Raw genomic sequence first — 22,705 nt, forward strand, 5'->3', positions numbered from 1 at the left:
CCCGATCCAATACTTATCGTACCAGTTCCAGATCCGATCCTAACCTTATCGAATCGGTACCAATTCAACCCAATCTGAACACGATCCACGACAGTCCTACGGCCTACCTGCAACTGCGGGGGCAAATCGAAATTTAATTGACTCGTCCGAGTTATGTGTCGACTCGACGAATTGTAAAACATTTCCAATAGACAACGCTTTCTTTTATGGGACAGTGCAGCGGAGTATATAAGAATCGTGAGAATCTGAGTACCCCACGTGGCAAACTCAATCGATTATCATCACGACTCTTCCAAATTCCAATACCTTGCATGTTCTACGATTTTAGCAAGGTTTCTAAAATAATAATAATAATAATATACTGTCTCTGCTCTCTATGTCGGTCTGTCCACTCTCCACTGTGGTTGGATTTTTCTCTTTGGAGTTGGAGAAAGATTGAACCGTATCTCGGAAATCGGTTATAATTGATGTTCGTAGAGATCTTTGTGTGATTAAATGGCATCTGCCCTTCTAACAAGATCGATCATTGGACTTCCGTCGATTCGATGCACTACCTCCAACATACACAACCCTCAAATCTTTACTTCCTTCATCGATGTAATTCTCAATCTCTGTCTCCAATCTTTGGAAGATCTGTTATTTATTTATTTAATTCATGTAATCAGTTTTTGTTTGTGGCTTTTGATTACTATCTCTTTTTAGTTTTTTTTTAAATAAAATTAATTATTGATTTTATTATATTTTTAGGTTGTTTAGTTGATTCTCGATTTGATGAAAAGATGGGTTTTCATAAGATTTTGGTTCTCCTTTGTGGTTGATGATTGGTTTTCTTGGTAGGTTTTATGAGTATTTGCTTTTTTTTTTTTTTTTTTCTGTAATTTTTAATTGTTATTTATCTGAAAAAATCGACATGTTAGAGAATTTCCAAGATCACTTCTAGGGTGATGAACCTCCTAAGCTAAAAGCCAATTGTTTCATTACTTGGGAAAGAACTGTATATTGCAACGATATTTAGACTTTGAAATACTCAACCAACCATCTATTTTTTATTTAAGTATTAATTACCTTAGTGAAAATAGGAAGCCAGAAATTAAATCACTGTTAGGTCATTTAAAGGAGACTGTGAGAGAGTTTTGGTAAGAGATGAAGAAAATAGAGAAAGTTGGGATGGTTATTTTACAAAATTTATGTTAGTGAGGCCCACACAAGAGACTTTTGGATTAGCATGAGATACATGGGAGATTCAATTTCACACATATTTATGTAAAATGAACATTTCTTAAGTGAAAACAACACTAGCAAAGATGAAATCATGTAAGGCGTTAGGACCAGATGGTATTTTGATATAAGTATGGAAATGCATGGAAAGTTTTGGATTGTCCTCGCTAACTAAGTTGTTTAATGATATTTTGTAGACTAAAAATATGTTGAAATGAATGGAGAAAAAACATCGTAGTATTGATTTATAATAATAAAGGAGACATACAAATTTGTATTAACTATCAAGGATTAAAACTATGAGCAACACTATGGAACAATGAGAAAGAGTGATTGAACAAAGTTTAAGGTAAGAAAAAATGTGAGAACCAATTTGGTTTTATGTTGGGTGGGTCAGTCATTGAGGCAATATCTCTTACTCAGAGACATATGTGAGAAGTTCAAAGAAAAGTGGAAGAATCTCCATAGGACTTTATTTACTTGGAGAAACCGACTGACAAAGTATCTAAAGGATTAATTTGGTCAATACTAGAAAAGAAAGTAGTCCATAATGTATATATTGACACAATTAAGGACATGTATGAGAGAATTGTGACTAGTGTTGGAAGTGAGAACAAGTGGAAACTAGTCTATTTGGAGTCAAGATAATTCAATGATTAGGAGATGAGTCTAGTACAAATCTCATTACTGAGATTTTTTGTATTCCATTGCTACTATGGCTGATCAAAGGACATGGATATGTTCACTAGGATGGTATCTTTTTTGTTAGATAGTTTTATCCCTCCCTTGCACATGATTCTTCCCCTATTAGGATTGGCAACGGGTCGGGTAAGGCCTCTACTGACTCCATACCCGAAGTGAGACACACATACCTATACCCGGTTTTTTACCCGCATGCTAGGGTGTTACCCAAATCCGATTTTTTGCCCAAATTTTAGGTGGATAACCAACTCGATTTCTTACCTGAATCTTGGTTCACCCAAAATTTTACCTACTTTCGCCTAAATTTTCACTTTAGTAATAAAAATTTCTACAATATCATGCAATCAAATAGATATACTGACAAAATGCAATTGAATAATCTATGACGGGAGACACATGACACAGCATATTAAATCAGATTTATAGACTAAGTTGTCAAATTAAAAATATCAACAACTAAATCTAATAACACACAAAAACATAATATAATCCATTTGTCCCAACATCTTACCTGTAACCTATTGAGATTAAGAACATCTACAACTAGGAACATTCAAAACAATAACATCAAAACAAATAAAAATATCATCAATTATAAAATAATTCAGAAAAAAAAAAAATCAAATTTCAAACTATTCATGATTAAGTTCTATATATCAAAATACCATCAAAGATAGAACCATTCAAAATTAAAACATAATTAATTTTCAATTCAAATATCTTTAAGCTCCTTCTAAAGTTTAAAATTGAAGTTAACATTTACTCCTAAAATCTTCTCCTCAAAATTGAAGTCTGAACATGACAATATCTTCCTCCACGCAAATCCGACATAGAAATGAAACAAATGTATCAATATCACTCTTAATGCATTGACATGTCCCAAAATCTTGTACACAACATACAAAGAAAAAAAAAAAAGCTAATGAATTTTCGGTCCAAAAAATATTTTGTGTATGTAATCAATTTTCGGTCCAAAATAGAATAATTTTTTTCTTACCTGTTTCACCCTAAAGAAGGACATAAATGATAGATCACAATCGGACTTCCATGGTTCATAGGTACTAACAACGATAGGCAATTGTTTATATAAATACATTAAGTGGCGTTAGTGTGTAAAATCACATACATAGACTTCTTTAGCATGTAAAATCACATACACAAAACAATAGGCAATTGTTTTGTGTGTGTAGCTACATGAGGTTTTCTTGAGTGTGTACAATCCTCATATATGGGACTGTTTTGGATAAGGGTCCCGTTCAGCACCCTAAGCTTTACCACACATTTTAACAAACGTGTTTTGTCTTACATGGGTTAGAAGTTTTGGAATGGGCTGATTTTTGGTGAGGATGATCTCTATGGTGAGGAGATCATCCTCACCAAAAATCAGCTCATTCCAAAACTTCTAACCCCATCAAAAATGGTTTACAAAAAATGGACGGTCCACGATTTTTCAACGTGTAAACATGGGGCTAAACATTTCAGAATGAGCTGATTTTTGGGGAGGATGATCTTCTAATCATAGAGATCATCCTCACCAAAAATCAGCCCATTCCAAAACTTCTAACCCATGTAGGACAAAAAACGTTTGTTAAAGTGTGTGGTAAAACTTAGGGTGCTGAACATTTCCCTTTGGATAATGTCAGAATAGGTGAAACATACCATGAAATGCTCCACCATCCAACTTTGGAGCTTTAGCACTTATCAACTCTACAAAAAGTAAATATATAAATATAAATGATTTTAATCAACTTATAAATAACAATAATGTAAATAATTCAAAGAGAGTTACGGATTAATGTTTCCTGACTCGTTTAGTACCATCATCTAAGTCCATGTTAGAAAATATTGTAGCAAGAGATGATGCAAGGTATTGAGTTATTGGTTATTCTATCTAATTGAGCAATGTTTTGATTCTGTTGTATCTGTGACTTATCCAATTTCCAAGTACTTTTCCTGATTGTCATTAATTTTTTATCTTCCAAATATCTATTTGGAGAAGGAGCTATATTTCAAGGGCTGCCTATCTATCTCTCCACAACCTTCACTTTCTTATGTGATTTCTCTTATTTGGTTAAGAAAAATAAAATTTTGATAATAGAAGCCCTGGTTTTCTACTTTCAGGAAATTACTTTGTGGAATCTCCTGTTGTGCTATTGTGGTTGAGGTCTTATCCTACTTTATTCCCTTTATTTGCAGAGGAAAGCATTTCACAAATGCGTCAAGCCTTCTTCTTTGTTATCTAAAGCCTCTTGTTTGGTACGATATGCTATGGCTTCTTCAGCGTGTAGAACTATCTCTTCAACTCAATCCCTGTCAACCAAGGAACCTGTTATTTCTGTTGATTGGTTGCATGCTAATCTCAGGGAGCCTGATGTTAAGGTGCTACTCAATACTATTGTATCTTTTCCTAGTTTAGGAGTTAGTCCGATACTCCTTATGAACTAGTGGTTGATTTGTTTATACTTTAATACATGTGGTTGAATTCCTTCGACAATGTTCTAGATTTAGTTCTTTTGAAAGATCCATCCACAAAAAACAAAAAAAAAATTCTTATTGGCTTTGTCTTTTAAATAACAAAAGAGAGAAAAAAGAAGCGCTAGTGCCTTCTGCTTTTGATGGAGAAATTGAGTGATATATGTAACAATAGCATATTTGTCATTATAAAAAAAGCAGACATTTGACCTATCAAAAAAAAAAACAGGCATTTGAACGAGGCTGTAAGCAGTAGGAATTTCATACATAATTTTATTTTCTGACTTCTGGATTTCATGCTTCTTTAGGTGTTGGATGCATCCTGGTACATGCCAGACGAGCAGAGAAATCCAATTCAAGAATATCAGGTACTGAGTAAGATTTAATTTTGAACCTTAGTTAGATGTCACATTGTGCTCTGACCAATTAATGTATTATGTTATTCAGTCAAGTTCTCAGAAAATTTTAATATATGATTCAGAACAATGTCTCTTAAAAGGCATCAGGAAAGGCATTTTTTTTATATCCCTTCTTTGTATCATATCTACCTGTTTTACTTTACTGTTCTCTGTTATATTGGCATAGGTTGCCCACATTCCTGGTGCCCTTTTCTTTGATGTAGATGGAATATCAGATCGTATCACAAATGTAAGATGGCTTCTTTTGGCATCTTTTTTTACTCATATTTATTATTCTGAATTTTGCATTTGGTTTAATGTTTTGTAACACATTATTTTACTTTCATTGATTTAGGAATACATTTTCCTTTTTTATTAGAAGTTCTCGTCATTGTTTGATAATTCCTTCTTTTGAAGGACCTTTTCTCATTATTTATTGCGAGGAAGGGTTTTTCAGTTTAGTGCTTTCTTCCTTATTTCTTGGATGGCATTTTGTTGCAATTTCCATTAGTTTTATGTCCAGCATTTATTGTGAAGGGAACATAACGGCAAACTAGATGTCTCAATGATGTTACTAAAAAAGGGTAAGAGAAGAGTAAAAGAGAGCTAAATGTCATATCATGGGTCCCACCTGCACGACGAAATCCTTCTTTGATATTTTTGTCTTTATCTTCATTTTAGATGTTTCCGAAAAGTAGGATAATTTGTTTTGGTTGGTGAGGAGGTTTCCCTTTGGTTTTAGTTTTTATCCATGTATCCTTTGGTTGGTCTTCTCGACCACCTTTTAATAAATTCTTTACTCGTAGAAAAAATTAAAATAAATAGGATAATTTAGTTGGGTTCCACATTTTGTAGTTGGAAAAGTAATCGGTATTTGCACATAAATGGGAGACAAAAGTCCTAGTGGAGGGTGCCCTGATCCATGATTAATTAGAGTTCACTTTACATGGTCTAGGGCAGCGCATTGGACCAAGTCTCTCTTATCTAGACCTCAACATCACCTCCTCCCTTTCCAACAGACACACACTAACACAGAGTTACGGGTCCGTACTAAATGATCATCATAACGTTTTTCCTCTCCTTGATTTAAATAATTTGGATCAGTTGCCACACATGTTACCATCAGAGGAAGCTTTTGCTGCTGCGGTTTCTGCCCTTGGTATTGAGAACAAAGATGGGCTGGTTGTTTACGATGGCAAGGGAATTTTCAGTGCAGCTCGTGTTTGGTGGTAAGTTATGATCTTTATTCAAACAACTGATCAAAGTTCAATCGTGTCTAACTTCCAAATTTTATAATTGAATGAAAAGGATGTTCCGAGTGTTTGGGCATGATAGAGTTTGGGTGTTAGATGGAGGTTTGCCACAATGGCGTGCTTCAGGATTTGATGTTGAATCTAGTGCTTCTGGAGATGCTATTTTGAAAGCTAGTGCTGCGAGTGAAGCAATAGAGAAAGTTTATACTGGACAAGTCGTAAGTGTGTTATTTATCCATCTCAAAATATGGCATTTTGGTTGGTTTATTTCATGTCATCTATTCTATTATTATTGGGCTTTGTCATTTGGATTCCTTTTATATGCTGTAATTTTAGTTTCTTTTCCAAGCTTGTCAACCTATTTCTTAGCCTCTGGACCATTGCTTTATCATCAATTAAAAAGGAAATACTGTTATTGTTTCTGATATAAGTAAACTGCATGATTTGCATTCACATGGGAAAGGTAAATTGAAGTATTTCCTTTTAAATGATAGGATTTAGGATTAATAGTAAGACTTTGCTTCCTGGGGAGTTGCTCTTTTGGTTGAGTTTTGCCATGATTATGTTGGTTAGCTGGCCTGAAGAGGACCTTTCATATTGATATGCTTACAAACTAATTAAACAAGTGGCAGTAGGATCTCCAATCTTGAAACACCTTATGCATATACATGTATCTATATTCATGATTTAAAGCTTTGTACCTTCTCAGAATGTATTGGTTGAGGAAGTTTCAGTTTTTCTCCCGACTGTTACTTAGCCTCGAGATTGGATTTTAAACCTTGTCTAGAGCACACACACAAATGCACTCACAACACGCCATATATGACAGCCCCCTTGACCTTGTTCTCCTTTAAAAGACTCATTTTTTGAATGCATGGAATGTATCGTAATGTTTCAGTAATGTCTCGGTTTATGAGTAAACTTAAACATGAAAAGAAACTAGATTTTAAACATGGGAATATGACTATAAATGTGGTTCTCTGGACCTTGATCCAGATTGTCCATATCCAAAACACAGGGCATCTTAACATTTAGTTTGTAAGTGTCATGTTATGTCCAATTCTAGGATCATTTTAACATTTGGATGGTCACCTTGCACAAAAAAATCAACGATAATTCTTTTTCGACTAATCCAATGTCAACGTTTAGTTGCGAAATTCATGATGTACATTTTGGTGCTTCGAGGACTTCTAATGCTTTATGAGCTGAGGTCTCAACATTGAGGTAGAAGATTTGCATATTGCATACGATGTGATAGCCTTTCGTGGAGGAAGACACTTGTGAGATTTGCTCACTCCTTTAAAAGTTAGGATTTTTTCATTCCTCTCGGATATTAGAAACCGACGCTATTTTAATTCCAACCACTTTTTAAGTTGTTAGGTCAGGAACTCTTTATCGTCCACCATATACCTTTCCTACAACTAATTCTTCTCATAGTTTATCAGCAATGATTGAGTTGATCATCCTAGTCTGCCAAAGTCCGAGACCATCCAAGGGCATTTAGTGAATCTACAATCTACTAGATTTCACATTAAAGTAGAAGTAGCCAAGAGCACATCACGTCGTTGTTCAATGAATCATGGGAAGGACTGTGAAACCTACTTTGAAATAAATAATTGCATCGCAGGAAGTGTTGTGAAAATCATATTTATTGAAGGATGGAGCTCCCTATACAATGGAGGGACACTCTTTTCTTAGTCCTAAGATATCCATGAAGGTAATCGATAGAATAGATGAGTCCATTATATCCCAAGTATAGATGATCTGGTGGTATTGATGTTTCTTTCTTTGATTCTTCACCTCCTTTCATTAGCTTTTCCACATAAAAATTATCTAATTCATAAGGATCGATATCTGCACTCCAAAATTTTCTTTATTGTCTCCTGTATTTTAGAACCTAAATCAGACTGTTTGCTTAACCTAATATCCCCAGGGAAGTAGAGAGTCGTTATAGGACATGGATGCTTATAAATGTAAAAGTGAAAGAAGTTAGGGTTTATGACAAAATATAAAACAAGAAGGGGAAAAGAACACGGAAAAAATGAACCTATTATTTCTCTTATATTAATCATTCCCAACAAATTTCCAACATACCACAAATAGGTCAGAAGAAAAATAAAATAACAAAACTACTCCAACTTAGTGTCCACTAAAGATTAGTCATAAGAACGCAATTCTAGCACTCCCTCTCAAGTGGAGCGTAGAAATCGTTAATGCTGAAGAAAACCTGATTCAACTGATTACGTCCAAGTTCCTTGGCAAACATATCCTCTAGTTGATTGACTGATTTAACATACGGATTAGGGATTTCTTTTACTGGCAAGGCTTAAAATCTCTTTTCGAGGCAATTTTTTGTCAGGTGAAAAATCAAAACAGTTTCGATTGGAACATTCTGAGACATTTAAAACATTCCATGTTTCGGTGTTAATCTCTTGTTCCAGTTTTGGTTGAAATCAGATGTTACACCCGAACATTCCAAAAGGGCATAAAAGAGAAAACCCTAACTTAGATGCAGTAAGATTATGTAAAAGTGGAAGGAGAAGTTATGGTTTAGAAAGAAAGTTCGAAGAAGAAGAAAATATGATAATAACATGGGCCTTTGGAAATTGTCTTTGAAGGAACCCTAACATGTGTTATTCTTTTTTCTTTCCTTTGTTGGAATAGGAAAATCAGACTCTTACGTTCCTTACGTGGTATTTGCTAGATAGAAATTGTTGCGCACCAATTTCTACTTCTTTTGATATCTAATTCTGTTGAATGTTTTTCCTAAGAGAATTCATGTTTTATAGGTTGCTCCAATCACATTTCAAACCAACTTTCAACCACACCTTGTTTGGACGCTTGAACAGGTTTGGTTCCTCAAATTTTAATTTTATTTCTGCTCATTTAAATATTTGGAAAATTGGATCTATAGATGCATGATAGATCTATAGATAACGAAGAACCACAAAATTACAGAGAAAAATTATACTTGAGAACAACTTCAGGATACTGAACTTGAGCAGCATTTGATCCTTATTTTCAGTCCCTTGAAGTTGTTGCTAACTCAAGTAACCCTTAATGGATTGATAATTTTTCGTTTAAAAAATATCTCGAAGGAAAATTTAAACACTAATCTATTTTTAGTTTCATCCGTCTAAAATTTTCTGAAGCAGTACAGGTAACTTTCTCTTCACCAAGTTAAAAATAAACAAAATTCAACTTAATTTGCCAAGAATTCAACTAATTTTAACACTGTGGTTGTCATTGTGACAGTTAAATTGGTAGGTTTTCTCAACCTCTTCTTTTTCTGACAAATTATTTTTAGTTATAAAAACATTGGTGGTTGCAAAATATTGTAATCCCCATTGTGGATTTCTTGTTCTAAAAAATGTTCAACATAACATTTTGTTTAACCATTTTTTGTGTAAAATTTAAATGACTGAATCCCAAATACCTTTCTTTCCAAAACATATTGAATGCAATTAGTCCAATTCGTTGAGAACCAAATTCAGATTTGAACTTTTTTCTTTAGCAAAAATATAATAGACAATATAAATAAGAAGTATTAATAACTTTCTCAGTGCTTGTTTTCCTTAAGTAGGCATGCCATATTTCACGAAAACTTGTGCTTTACGAGTTATGACTCAAACGATGATTGTTCTAAGTTTAGTATGATTACATGCTTTACATACAAATTATTCATAGTTAATTTCATATGTTTCAGGTTAAAAGAAACATTGAGGACAAAACATATCAACATATAGATGCCCGATCAAAGGCCAGGTTATATATTGTCTTATTTGACTATTGTCACATTAAGTTTTTACGTATTCTTGTATCCATTTCTCTTTCCAACGACTTTGATTAAAATACAAGTGTATTGTATTTGACTTGTGCACCTTGTGCCAGTGAGGAAGATATAAAATTTATGCACGGAGTATATGCTAATTATTTGGATGTTTTCATTGCATTTCCATCACTGCTTTGGATTGTGTTAGTATTTCTAAGGTTTATATTTAAAAGTAGGAAAAAGGTTTTCAGGGGTGCAGCTTCAAACTTCCCTTGATCACTATGCTGCTTGAGCCTTTAATAACAGAGTAATCATTAACTATCACTATTATGTAATCAATATAGACTAGAATCACTCCAATCCCTTGAATACCATTGTGAATAGAAGTAGAATGTTGGACTAACATTAACAAAACCAATCAGTAATCGATGTTTTTTTTGAACTTAAAAACCATACTTTGGATGATTGCTCCAACTGTGAAAGGTTTTCTTGAGTTGGAAAACATGGTCCCTATGGAAGACACATAAAAATGAATCAATGCCAAGAGGGGGAAAAACATTATGTTTTCCAATTGAGGTTGAGAGTTCTCATGGGGCTGTGGAGATGCTTTCGTGTTCCTTCTCAAATAGACATTGAGCTGAGATTTCTTCATCCAACAACCGTTTGTTAATTCAACCTGTGTGTGTGGAAAGATAGTAGAAGAATAAGGATTGTGCAAATAATGGTACCTCAACCATAGAGGATGGGAGTTGGCATGTATTAAAGTGCTTCGTGGTTGGAGTAGTGGATGAACTCTTTCTACACCAATTAATGATGCCAATGTCTCATTGCCTGCACTATGGCAAAGTACTCCATGTCATAGATGGAGCACTGGAGTCATAAACCACTGAGCTTCTCATGATAAAAAGCTACTAAATGTCCTTTTTCAGCACGTACAACACCAATACCGACCATTGAGGCTTCACAATCTAATTTTTAAGAATGAGAATTTGATTATCAAGCTCCATTTTACAATTATCTTTAGTTAACATTTGTTACTCACCGACTAGATCCCGAATTTTTAGTCCGATGAAACTTAGTAGTTAAAACTAGGCATTAATGTTCTCATGCATGTTGTGTCAGCGAGGAAGATCTAAATGTAGTATTATTCAGTTTGGCATTGTGTTTGCAAGCATGGATGTATTTCGGATAGTTAGGTTTGGCAACTTGTCTTGGGTTTGATTGAGATGTGGATCTGCTTTGCAGGTTTGATGGGGTTGCACCGGAGCCTCGAAAGGGAATAAGAAGCGGTCATGTTCCAGGCAGCAAGTGCATTCCTTTTGGGCAGGTAAAATGGTCATAGGGGAATTGGTTACCATGTATAATTGGGTAGAGATTTTATTGTTTTTTTTTTTTAAAGTTTTGAATCTGACTTATTGAAAGAAAGAATATAGTATGTAAGTAGGGTCTTTGAGGTTTTGAAGAGAAAGGTTGGTGGTGGTTAGTTTTGAGAGATTCTATTACCACACCAACTTTTGATATTGCCACCCCAATTCCTATGTAAATCACCAAAGAATTAGCAGACATCTTGGGGTGGCATTAGTGTGGCAATAGAAGCTCTCTTATTATTTCAGACATTTCATTTTATTGTCTACTGTAGCCCAACTGTTTTGCAGGTTCATAGAAACATGTATGACAGAAATAGATTTATATTTTGTGAAATTGGATTTTATTAGCTTGACTGTAATGGCTATTTTCTTCAATTTGCTGAATGTATAAACTTTGAACCCTGCGGAGATTCTTAATATATGGATGGCCCCAATAATTGTTAAGAGAATTGCATTAGACCCCTGAATTTATTAACTCATGTGGTGGTTCCTTGCAGATCTTAGACAGTTCACAGACGCTCTTACCTGCTAACAAGCTGAAGGAAAGATTTGAACAAGAAGGTGAGGACACCTTCCATGTATTAGTAGGACCCGAGTGCATTTATTTATTTATCTTGATTTTCTGAAGTTGACTGAAGTTATGGCCCTAAGGAAGAGTTCTTCCTTTGACCCATGTTTTAAATTAAAGAGGGAAACAAAATCTTTGAACTAAGGATTGCCTTTATTTCAAGAGAAATGAAGTAAAAGAAAAGTGCCCACGATGATGTTTCATTTTCGTCTCTTTTTTCCCCCTTATGAAAGGAAATGGGAACCATTTTAGTAGTTGTGTGAGCTATAAACATAAATAGACTGGTGTGATGTTGACCTATTCGACAAACCAGATATGAGGAAGTATAGGTTTCGTCATATAACCAAAGTTCATCTGCTTTTTCAACCCGATAAGACTTTAAAAAGCATATTCTGTTACTCCAAATATCTCTACTCTAGAGATAGATGAATTCCAGGGCATTGCAGAACACGTAGTTTACGAGAGAGTCACACTAGAGCCATATGAATAGAGAGCTTAAATTGCCACACCAACTTTTCATGACTAGTTAATGAAATTATATATAACACACCAAATAAGAATATAGAAACACCAAAAAGGGTTTAAAAACAGAAGGTGAAAAAAAGAGAAGGGAACAACCGTGGTGACAATCCGACAACAGCCAACCTTCGTGGAAGGATAGCTTTCAGGGTTCAGAGAAGGAATAAAATCTAATTTTGGGAGGCTTGTTGGAGCTATTAACTATCTCTAGAAGTTGCAGTTTTCTAATTTTTATTGCATTCCATCAAAAAAGAGTTCTCCACTTCATGACTTTGTAGCTTGGTCAGGGGGATATCTTCCTTGTGGAACTTCAATGATTGGGAGTGAGTCTATTGCATATCCCATTATACGGGGTTTTTTCTCTAGCATCCATTCTTTGGAAGAAGACTTCGGGTTTGTTTGCAGAGTCGTAATAGTGATCTTTTAGTCAAATCTTTTTATTGATTCATCGCTTATGCCATGATATCTGTTTTCCCAGATACAACCATCTGGATTCCTGAGGTCTCTATCAAAGTTGCCTTTTCATTTGCTTGGCTACCTTTAGATAGAATTCTAATGATTGGCAATCTCATATCTCATGGTGTTGTATCTGCGGATGGAACATCTGGTAGGAGAGATATAGTTGGTTTTCCTTGGAAAAGAGCAATCTCTGCAACAGATCATTATTTCTTTTCTAGGGCTTTTTAAAATTATTTTGTGGTGTATAGCTTTTGATGACTCAAAGGAATTCTCCTTTAAAGATTTCCTTGTGAGTTGGGAGCTTACTTATTAGAATTGTAACTTGAAGTGGCTGGTTGTCCTATATAGTAATCTTTTCTCCTCTTTTTTCTTTCCCCCTGCAATAGGTTTGGCTTCTAAAATAAATTGAATATTTCTTGAAAAAATTGAAAAGGGTGTGATCATTAAAAAAAAATAGAATGGTTATCCACCCTTCAGATACCATGTTCATTGCTTAGTGTCACAAAAAGGTTGGTATCGAAATATAAGTTCTTTGTAAATAATAGGGAAACACTTTTTTATTAAGCTAAGCAAGCGAGGGATTTGTGTTGAAAGAAGAGTATATGAATACAAATATGACCTCTTTGGGATTACATGGTTCTCAGACCAGGAAGGCTCTTCATATCATTAATACTTAAGACCATGTATAACTTGGAATATTTATGAAGTTTCACTTGATTTAGGTCTTGTTTGGATGCAAAGTAGAAAGTATTGTGGGAGAAAGTAGCTTTAGGCGAAAGTACCTTTTAAATAGGAGAAAGTAATTTCTTTTTAGGTTTTCAAAAATTTAGATTTTTTACTTTTTTAAAAGTTAACCCAAACAACCTTTTTACACTTTTTAAAGTAAAAGAGTTACTTTTTTAAGTGTATCCAAACGGGACCTTATATTCAAGAATGAGTAGCAATGATTCTTTGGGAGTGTTTCTATTAACAGACCAACTTTTACTTAGAACACCATAAAATTTCAGAGTGATTGGTGTGTTGTAAGTAAAAGTTGGTGAGCTAATATAAGCTCTCTTCTTCTGCAATATGTTTTTCTTTTGGGTAGATACTGCAACATGTTGGTGAGAATTGAATCTTTCCCTTGTTGAGACACTTTTATTGATCTCATGGTAACACATCCACATGGTTGGCCTTTGAGATTTAAGGGGAATATTCATGAGCACTTGGTCTCTCTTCTTCCAAGCATAATTTGACTAATTTTATTTGTAAAATACTGCTCTTATGACAGGCCTCTCTTTGGATAGCCCTATGGTTACTTCTTGTGGCACTGGCGTAACCGCGTGCATTCTTGCTCTGGTGAGTTTTTCTTTTTTGATAAACTAATACATGGTAAATTTTCTTAAGGTTAATGAAAGAGACAAGTGAGCTGACAGACACATTTCAGGGTCTCCATCGACTTGGAAAACCTGATGTTCCAATCTACGATGGATCTTGGACTGAATGGGGAGCGGCAGAAGATACACCCGTCTCCACTTCTTGAACAGTACCATGTAAGAGGTTCACAGTCTAACGTGCACTGTATGAGGTTTGCTTTGATACTACGGGATTGAGAGGAAGACTGAAACTGGAACAAATGCTTCTCAAGGGAGTTTTTTAAGATGTGATCTTGTCAGGGTTTCTGTATCGAAATTGTACTAAGGGCTACTCTTATTTATTTGTGAGCACAACTTTCTAAATTGAGTACTCTTGGTATAACAAAAAGGTGAGAAACAATAAAATGACAAAAGCCAGATTTCCAAAACTTCATTTTATTGGATTTAGTATAAACTTGAATAGTGGAGATCATCGGAGATGCTTGGATGCTTAGTCTTTATGAGATTAAGGAACAATCTTTATCTTCATACAAAGAGAAGGAAGAAGCAACTTATCATGTTTAAAGGGTACTTTTCTCCTATAATTGGAATTTTCTTTTTTAAGTTTGGAGTAATTTTTCGAAGAATTAAGGTGTTTGTCTTGTCCTTTTTATTTTTTATATCCTTTTTGCCCCCATTTCTTTTGTTGGCCTCGGGATCCGAACCTTTGGCATCAACCCATCCTGAACTAGGCACTCTTAGGCCTTTGAGCTTAGTTAGAAATGAAGAACTCCGCACCCCCTCCGTATAGATTTGTGCAATCGTGTATCCCGATGCGTTCAGATCTTTGGTACCTGAACTTGTCACATCATGGAGTCATTTGAGTATGCCACCTGGCAAGTCATATTATCACGACTCAAAATCTTAACTGTTGATCATCTCATTGATCGGAAACAAATTATTGTCATCTTAATTGTTATTTTACAATCAAGCTTAGGAAAATGTCAACCATCTTTTGATCCACTCTAATCGAATCAATTCGATTTGGTCTCACTTCTTTTTAGCCCTTATAATTTTTGGGACTCAATTACTGTTGATAGAAAGGATAAACTTGAGATTGCATGACATTCCCGAGAGGGGATAAAAAATTTACAGAATTGTGCTTCGAGAAGATGGGAATATTAAGACAGACCTTTTCTTATTCATACTCTGATTCTGGAATCTGAAGTTACGTTATGTAAGGATTATATTTATGACTTCACAGAATCAGGATAAAAAAAATGTGGCACGACCCATTTCTTGGCATTTTTGCTTGTACTCTTCGTGTATCACAATTGTTGAAAATTGAAATATGATCTACAGAAGGAGACTCTAAAATCAGTTTCTACAAAGTGTAGGCAAACAAGGTTCTGAATTCTGAAAATCAGTTTCGATAATCTGATTCTGACAATCTAATATTAGGATCTAAACATCCGAAGCAGGCACACCCCATTTGAACATTAACCAGAGTACTAATTCAGATCAAATTTTAATTGTCCCTCTATTTTCGACTTGAACTTACAGAACCAATTTATCCTGATTCGATGCCTCCATGTTCTTCATCTCTTTCCCTATGAGATCTCTTATGGTTGGGAGGTGTCACAATAAGAGAAGATGATTCGTAGACTCGAGTTAAAATGTTAGATATCTGATCCAAGCTAGGTTGTTGATCGTTAGAGACGTCCGTACACATCAACGCGAGGCCTATTCCTTGTGTGGCTTGCTTATACGTAATTCCCGTCTTCTTTATCCTTTCGTCGATCACCTTCCACACATTCTCAGGGTAATGCATTTTCATCCATTCGATTAGACCTGTTTCGCCTCGTTTGATCTCTTTGTGCGGTCGCTTGTTCGTCATAATCTCCATCAGAAATACTCCAAACCTGTAAACATCTGAAACCCAAGAAAAATAGGGACACTCTTACATGAGACAAAAATGAACTAGTGTAATTTAATAAAACATGCGCCGAATGTAAATTTTTTTTTATCAAAATGGTGCACTATTCATCATATTTCCAAAATTGGTAATTTACTATTTTTGTAAATAAGTTATTTTGCTAAAATGGTAAATTTTGAAATGAACAGCGTTTTGATCCAAAATTCCCTTTTAACATTTAAAAAAAAAACAAGTATACACATCACCTGTTGAAGTAAATAGATAGAAATATAACTGTTTTAGTTCAGTGATGTTTCCTTTCAAGATTTTATTTATTTTAGGCAGTGGACAGCCTTTGTTATAGAACTACAATACCTTAACTCTAACAGAGATGATGATTTTTGAGTTTCAAATCTCTATCGACATCAGAAATTGCCTACAAGGCCGTCTAGTGCTGAAATAAACTAAATTTTGAAAGGGAACATCACTTCATTAAACAATTATATTTCTATTTGTTTACTCATTTGTATACTATTTTACAAAAGATGCTAAAAGGGCATTTTTGGTAGAATAATGATGAATGCATGCGGTCTTGTTACGCGGTTGGGTATGTGGCTGATGTGGCAAGGGCACAGAACTGCACGTCTTTTTCCTGTATATCCCGACGGAAACGATCTATGGTTTTGTGACCTTGCCACATCAGCCACATACCCGTACCATGACTCGTGCATTCTTCACGACTCGTTTTAGTATCAAAACACTTACAAATTTTACTGTTTTGGTAATTTGCTCACGAAACAAACAGATGGAAAATCAGTATGTTAAGGCTTACTCTTTGAATTACTATTCTGATCTCTAACTCTAAACCGCGAAATTAATGGCTCTCCATCTTCTTTGGATAACAACACACTACTTGTTTTGAGATCATACCCAACTTCAGGCCATTGTTCATAAAGGTAACACATTCCTTGGACAACTCCCATCAAGACTTTTAACCTTTGATTCCATGCCGGGGATTGTGATAGCCACATATCGATGTTCTCTCCCTCGACCCATTCTATTACGATGGCCCGTAGTCTTCGTTGATCACACCAACCCAATATTCGAACTAAGTTCTTGTGGTCTAACATAACAAGAATCCTACATTCTTCAGCAAATTTCTTGTAATCTTCACTTGAAATTTTCTCTCTATAGATCTCTATCCGAACTTCGGCTCCATCTCTCAATACTCCTCTATATATTTCGAGATCACCAATCTTTCCCACCAAATTCTCTCTCGAGAACCCTTTAGTCGCAACGTTGAGCATAGTGAGTGTGAACTTGTGCTGGCGTTGGAGGAATGATGGTAAATAATCGGGTCGACGTAAGCAAATGAACCCCAAAAAACCCACCATTAAAAGAATAAAAATAGGTAGACCCATTAATAAGATCACTGCCTTGACCTTGAATTTCTGGTAATTTGGGATTAGACCCGAGTGAACAAAACTCGAGGAATTAAAACGTTGGAAGAAATGGGTATCTGAGATTTTGCTTTCGGAGAATCGGTTGTAAGAGAGATTGAGAAATGTAAGATTGATCAAGGGAGAAAAACTTTCTAATGGGACATCACCGACGAAGTCGTTATAACTTAGATCAAGAGATTGAATCTGGGAACAATGCAGAATGTCGGAAGGGAAAGAACCCGTGATCGAATTGTTTGATAGATCGATGGAGATGATGGTTAAAGGGCAATATTTCCAAAAGAAAGTGAAGGATAAGTAAAGGGGTGCAGTTTTTGGACGATTTCGAAGATCTATCTTTGTGAATAAATCAGGGCAGTTTGGGTTTTTGGATTCATTGCAGAGATGATTTGATACAATTGTGGATTTGAAGATGTCAGGGAGATCTGTGGAGGTAGAATTGCAGTATTTGAGAGATGGGTTTTTGATACAGTTGTTTGTGAGCGTTGCATTGAAATCTGGGGGTGGTTTTAGGTTGTTGAGATCTTCTATGATTGATGAAAATATAATTGGAGAAAGAGAGATTAATATTAGAGAGAAGAGAAGGAAAGTTTGAGGCATGGAAGCCATGGAGAAGTTTTGAAGTTTGAGAAGGAGGGAGAGTTTAAATTATGGTGATGGTTAAAACGGTTGGAAAATTTTGAAATGGACGGTTGTGATTGTATGCAATGTAGGGATGCAACTTGAGTCCGTAGTCATAAATTATCCGAATTTTTCAAAAAAAATGGTAAAATTCTCCGAATTAGGAGTAGTCAATTAAATTGAGGATTCCTCATGACAGCATTTTTTGAGCATTCAAATATCAAGAAGAAGACTAAGGGTTGATTAGAGAGTTACTAACGCCACACCAACTATATGCAATTCTTTTGTATTTTCATAGGAATTGGTGTGGCGTTAGTAAAAGTTGGTGGGGCCATAGCATCTCTCTTAAATTATTTAAAATCTATTATTCTAATATAAATGCATTGATTAAGTTTTTGTATTAAGTTTTGTTAATTTATCATTTTTAATAGTCTTTCTGGCAATATTATCAGCCTTAAGTAAGTTAATATGTTAAAGAAAATCTAATTTAAAACTTTAAAAACCCAACACCAATAATAACAATAATAGGAAAAATAGGAAAAACACAATTCAAAAGAATCCAAGATAAATATTAGAGGTCCATCACGAGGATCTCTTAGACATGCTCAACCATGCTTTGGTGAATATTAGAAATACCCATTTCAAAAAAAAAATGATGATATGTCTCTCTTGACCTTAGTCTTCTCAATAGATTGATTAAAAAAGATCCAAATACCCTCATTTTCGACCCTTATCCAAAAAGCCTTAAGTTTTTTTTTCTCAAAATCAGTCATCTTCAACCTTTTCGAATAAAAATTTTAATTATTGTCTTCAACATTCAAACCTTAAGTCAAGATAGGATTTTTGTAAAATTATAAAATAATGAAATTTATATGGAAAATCAATGTTGAATGGATTGAAGATGATTGGTTTTGGAAAGAAAATATTTTAGGATTTTTGAAAAAGAGGTAAATGGTGGAATTTTGGGAAAAATAATCTATAGTTTTGGGTAAAATAATATATGATTATTTTTATAAATGATTAGTGCTAACTTGAAAACCATGAATAAAAGATTTTGTTTAGTAGATTAAAAATATATACTATAAAGGCGAAACCTAAAAGGGGGTCCATATAGATAACTTAAGTCACATCATCATTCAAAAAGAAATTCTTCACATCGAGTTGGTGAAAAGGTCATGAGTAATGTGCAATAAGAGAAATATGGAGACGAACAGTAGAAAGTTTAGCGACATGGGCAAATGTAACGTCAAAATATTTTCTAGGAGTATGTGTAAATACCTTAGTAATGAGGTGTTCCTTGTGCCGATCAATTATGTCATCTATGAGATATTTGATAGTGAAAATCCATTTACAACCAACAATTTGTTCCCCAAAAGGAAGGGGAACAAGCTCCCAAGTGTGATTCTTTTGCAAAGCATCTATCTCAATAGTCATGACTCCAGTCCATTGAGGATCTCGCAAAGCCTTTGATATATATCAAGAAACTCGAAAAAAAATCAGTGGTGACACAACAAGCCTGATAAGAGAAAAAAAAGTCCTTGATAAGAACAAACTGCGCAATAGGATAATCAATAACACACCCCCGCTTACCTTTGCGAAGTGCAATAGGCAAGTAAGAGTCCAAAATTGAAGGAATAGGTGTAGAAGAGGATATACTTGAGTTTAAAGAGGAGGTTGGTAAGGTTGGAGAGGGAGGAGGGCGACAAAAGTAAACCCAAAGTATATGCAAAGTTGGAGGGAGACCGGAGAAGCAACACAATAGAAAAAGGATCTTGTAGAGGAAGAGAGTCATCCAAAGAAGAAATGACACAAAAAATATAAGACATTTAAAAAAAAAGTAATATTAGTGAATGCATGACACAATAAAAGATGGGATCATAAACCCATACCCCTTTGACATAGAAGAGTAACCCAAGAAAATACATTGAATGACTTTATCATCTAATTTTGTGCGATGAGGGGTTCTGTTTTAAACAAAATAAGTGCATCTAAAGACTGTAAGTGTAATAAAGAAAAATGTGTTATTAGGGCGAAGAACATGAAGAGACAACTATTTCCCTAAGGTGCGACTCGGAATACGATTAAGAAGAAAGACTGCAATAAGAACGACCATGTTCTAATATAACTTTGAAACATGCATTCCTCGAAGAAAAAAACATACAATATTCATCAAGTAATGGTTCTTGTGTTTGGCAACCCCGTTCTACTTAGGAATGTAGGGACATGTCAATTGATAAACATACCATACTCAGAAGATGGAAATGAATCTCATCATAAATATATTCCCCTTTATTATCAGACTTAAAAGATTTTACAGTGATGTTGTACTGAGTCTGACTCATTTTTTAAAAATTAATAAAAATATAAATCATTTAAGAAAAAAACACATCAAATAGATCTTATATACAAAGAAAATAGTCATTTATAAATTTAACATAATATTGATGACCATTAAAAGTAGTAACAAGGGAAGGCCCCAACACATTAAAATGAACTAAGTCAAATATTGTATTAAATCAATGTATATGAGGAACATAAGAAGTACGTGTGTGTTTATAAAGTTTACACACAAAGTACTGGAATTTGTGTCCACCACAAGAGATTTTTAAAGCAAGAAATAAAGAACTTAAGTGTTGAAAATTAACATCTCCTAAGTGAGCATACCACAAATCTAAGGACTGAGAAGAAAAAATGTGATTCTTAGAAGATAGTAAAATAAAAGTCAGAGCAATAGTATGCGGAGATCCAAACAAGTACAACACATCCCGCTTATATCCCTGGTTAAAAATTCTCATCAAAGTCAGGTCATAAAAAATACAATGAGTAGGAAAGAAAGTCACTAAAAAATTTAGGGATTTAGTAATACTACTTATAGACAAAAAGTTAAAAGATACGTGAAGAATATGAAACGCAAAATCAAAGAAAACATTAAAAGATAACAGGATGGTACCCTTTGAAAGCGCCCTCGATCCGCGGGGTGCGCGGATCCGCTTTTGACCCTTGAAGTTTGGGAGTCGCCACCTAGTTATTACGGTCTAGGAACCGAACAATGACTCTAAACGGATAAAAACTAATCTAAAACCAAGAAAACTGAATTCGGGGATCATATTACGGGATTGGAAGGTGTTAGGCACCAATCCCGCCCGGCCAAAGCCGGTCTCTACTAAATTCCCAAGTAAATTACATTGCTAAAACCTAGATAAAAATAAATAAAAAAAATACATTTCCGATGCAAGGACTTTATTCCCTCAGATCTGACAAAAAGAGCTCCTTGTACCGTGCTCCCTTACTTCGTTCTGTTTCCGGATTTGACTTCGGATCTCCGAGGCAAGGTATCTCCTTGTTTTTGAATCTAAACTCTTCAAGTTCGTTGAGGATTTGTGAGTGTTTTTAGAAGGCTTTTGGGTGTTTTCTAGACTAAAATTGAAGGAGGGATGTTAGCTAAGGAGTTGGGACTCCAAAACTAGGGTTTATGGGGGGCTAGGGGAGCTTCTAGACCTACTTCTCTTAGGGTTTATCAGCTGATACGAAAATAGGGTGTGAGCACCTCTATTTATAGATGTTTTTAGGGGTTGATTTGGGTAGAGTTAGTGTTTAATTAGAGATCTTTTAATTAGAGTTGTGTTTTAGTTAAAATTGTTTCAGGTAGAATTGTGTTTTAATTCAAATTGTTTTAGGTAGAATTGTGTTTTAATTCAAATTGTTTTAGGTAGAATTATTTTTAAGTTAGAACTCTATTAGATAGAGTTATTATTTAATTAGAATTCTATTATGACTTTTGGTCTTATTTGATTGACTTTTAATGTTTTGACTTCAGTCTTAATTGATTGACTTTTAATGTTTTGACTTCAGTCTTGCTTGATTGACTTTAATTTTGACTTCAGTCTCACTTAATTGACTTTACTACCTTGACTTCAGTCTTTCTTGATTTACTTTTAATTTTTGGAGAACCCCCTTCCATTATTTCTTTAATTCTTTGGACCCCCAAATGGAGGGGTCCTTAAAGAAATATCTCACGAACCCTCAACAATTTTGCCTGAGAGTCCGATTAATCGATTTTTTAGGTTCAAATTTTTAAATTAATTTCATTAATGTTTCACTTTAATTATTTAATATTTTATTTATTAATTTCGAATTTTTTAATTATGAAAATTGTGAAATTATCGTTTTGCCCCCGGAGAAGACTTTTCACGTTTTAAATCGGTTTTTAATGTTCTAGGATGTTTTAGAATCGATTTTTCATAAGGAATTCAATGGAAATATTATTTTGTGTTATTTATGAAATTTTTTGTGTGAAATGGTCGCGAACTTTATGAGGGGCATTTTCGTAATTTTGTCGAATTCTGTGAAAATTGGCGAAATGATTTATTTGGTTTTGATTTGTTGTTTTATGTGTTTGAATGAGTTTTCCTAAGCGTAACGTAGGCTCTAGGGTTGTTTTGAGGTTAGGGGTATTTTGGTAATTTGATAGTTTTTAGTGATTTTTATTGTGAAGCTTCTTTTTGGTTTGCAAGATGATGATTTCTATGTTTGTGGGGTCGTATTTACTTAGCGTAGCGTGGTTTCTAAGTTTTGTCAGTTCGAGATACCTCATCCGGATTTCTGAAACATATCTGGTAACAAAATAAAGCAATGGAATACACATCC

At 34.5% G+C, this 22,705-nt stretch overlaps 2 protein-coding genes across 2 annotated transcripts; one reads left to right on the forward strand and one right to left on the reverse strand.

The window, feature by feature from the left end:
* Positions 1-373: 373 nt before the first annotated feature.
* LOC147410868 (thiosulfate/3-mercaptopyruvate sulfurtransferase 1, mitochondrial-like) lies at positions 374-14,511 on the forward strand. Its single transcript, XM_086441054.1, has 12 exons — positions 374-597; positions 4,117-4,299; positions 4,701-4,760; positions 4,978-5,040; positions 5,895-6,019; positions 6,099-6,261; positions 8,833-8,892; positions 9,750-9,808; positions 11,061-11,142; positions 11,680-11,743; positions 13,999-14,066; positions 14,155-14,511. The coding sequence occupies exons 1-12, from the start codon at positions 496-498 to the stop codon at positions 14,248-14,250; spliced, it is 1,125 nt and encodes a 374-aa protein (XP_086297180.1). The 5' UTR covers positions 374-495; the 3' UTR covers positions 14,251-14,511.
* A 1,091-nt stretch (positions 14,512-15,602) lies between these two features.
* LOC147410869 (Leucine-rich repeat protein kinase family protein) lies at positions 15,603-18,046 on the reverse strand. Its single transcript, XM_086441029.1, has 2 exons — positions 16,810-18,046; positions 15,603-15,994 (listed from the first exon to the last, which is right to left on the reverse strand). The coding sequence occupies exons 1-2, from the start codon at positions 18,044-18,046 to the stop codon at positions 15,633-15,635; spliced, it is 1,599 nt and encodes a 532-aa protein (XP_086297155.1). The 3' UTR covers positions 15,603-15,632.
* Between the last annotated feature and the right edge of the window lie 4,659 nt (positions 18,047-22,705).

This window comes from Akebia trifoliata, chromosome 1 (genome assembly GCF_017979445.1).
Source record: "Akebia trifoliata isolate Shusen 1 chromosome 1, ASM1797944v1, whole genome shotgun sequence".
NCBI lineage: Eukaryota > Viridiplantae > Streptophyta > Magnoliopsida > Ranunculales > Lardizabalaceae > Akebia > Akebia trifoliata.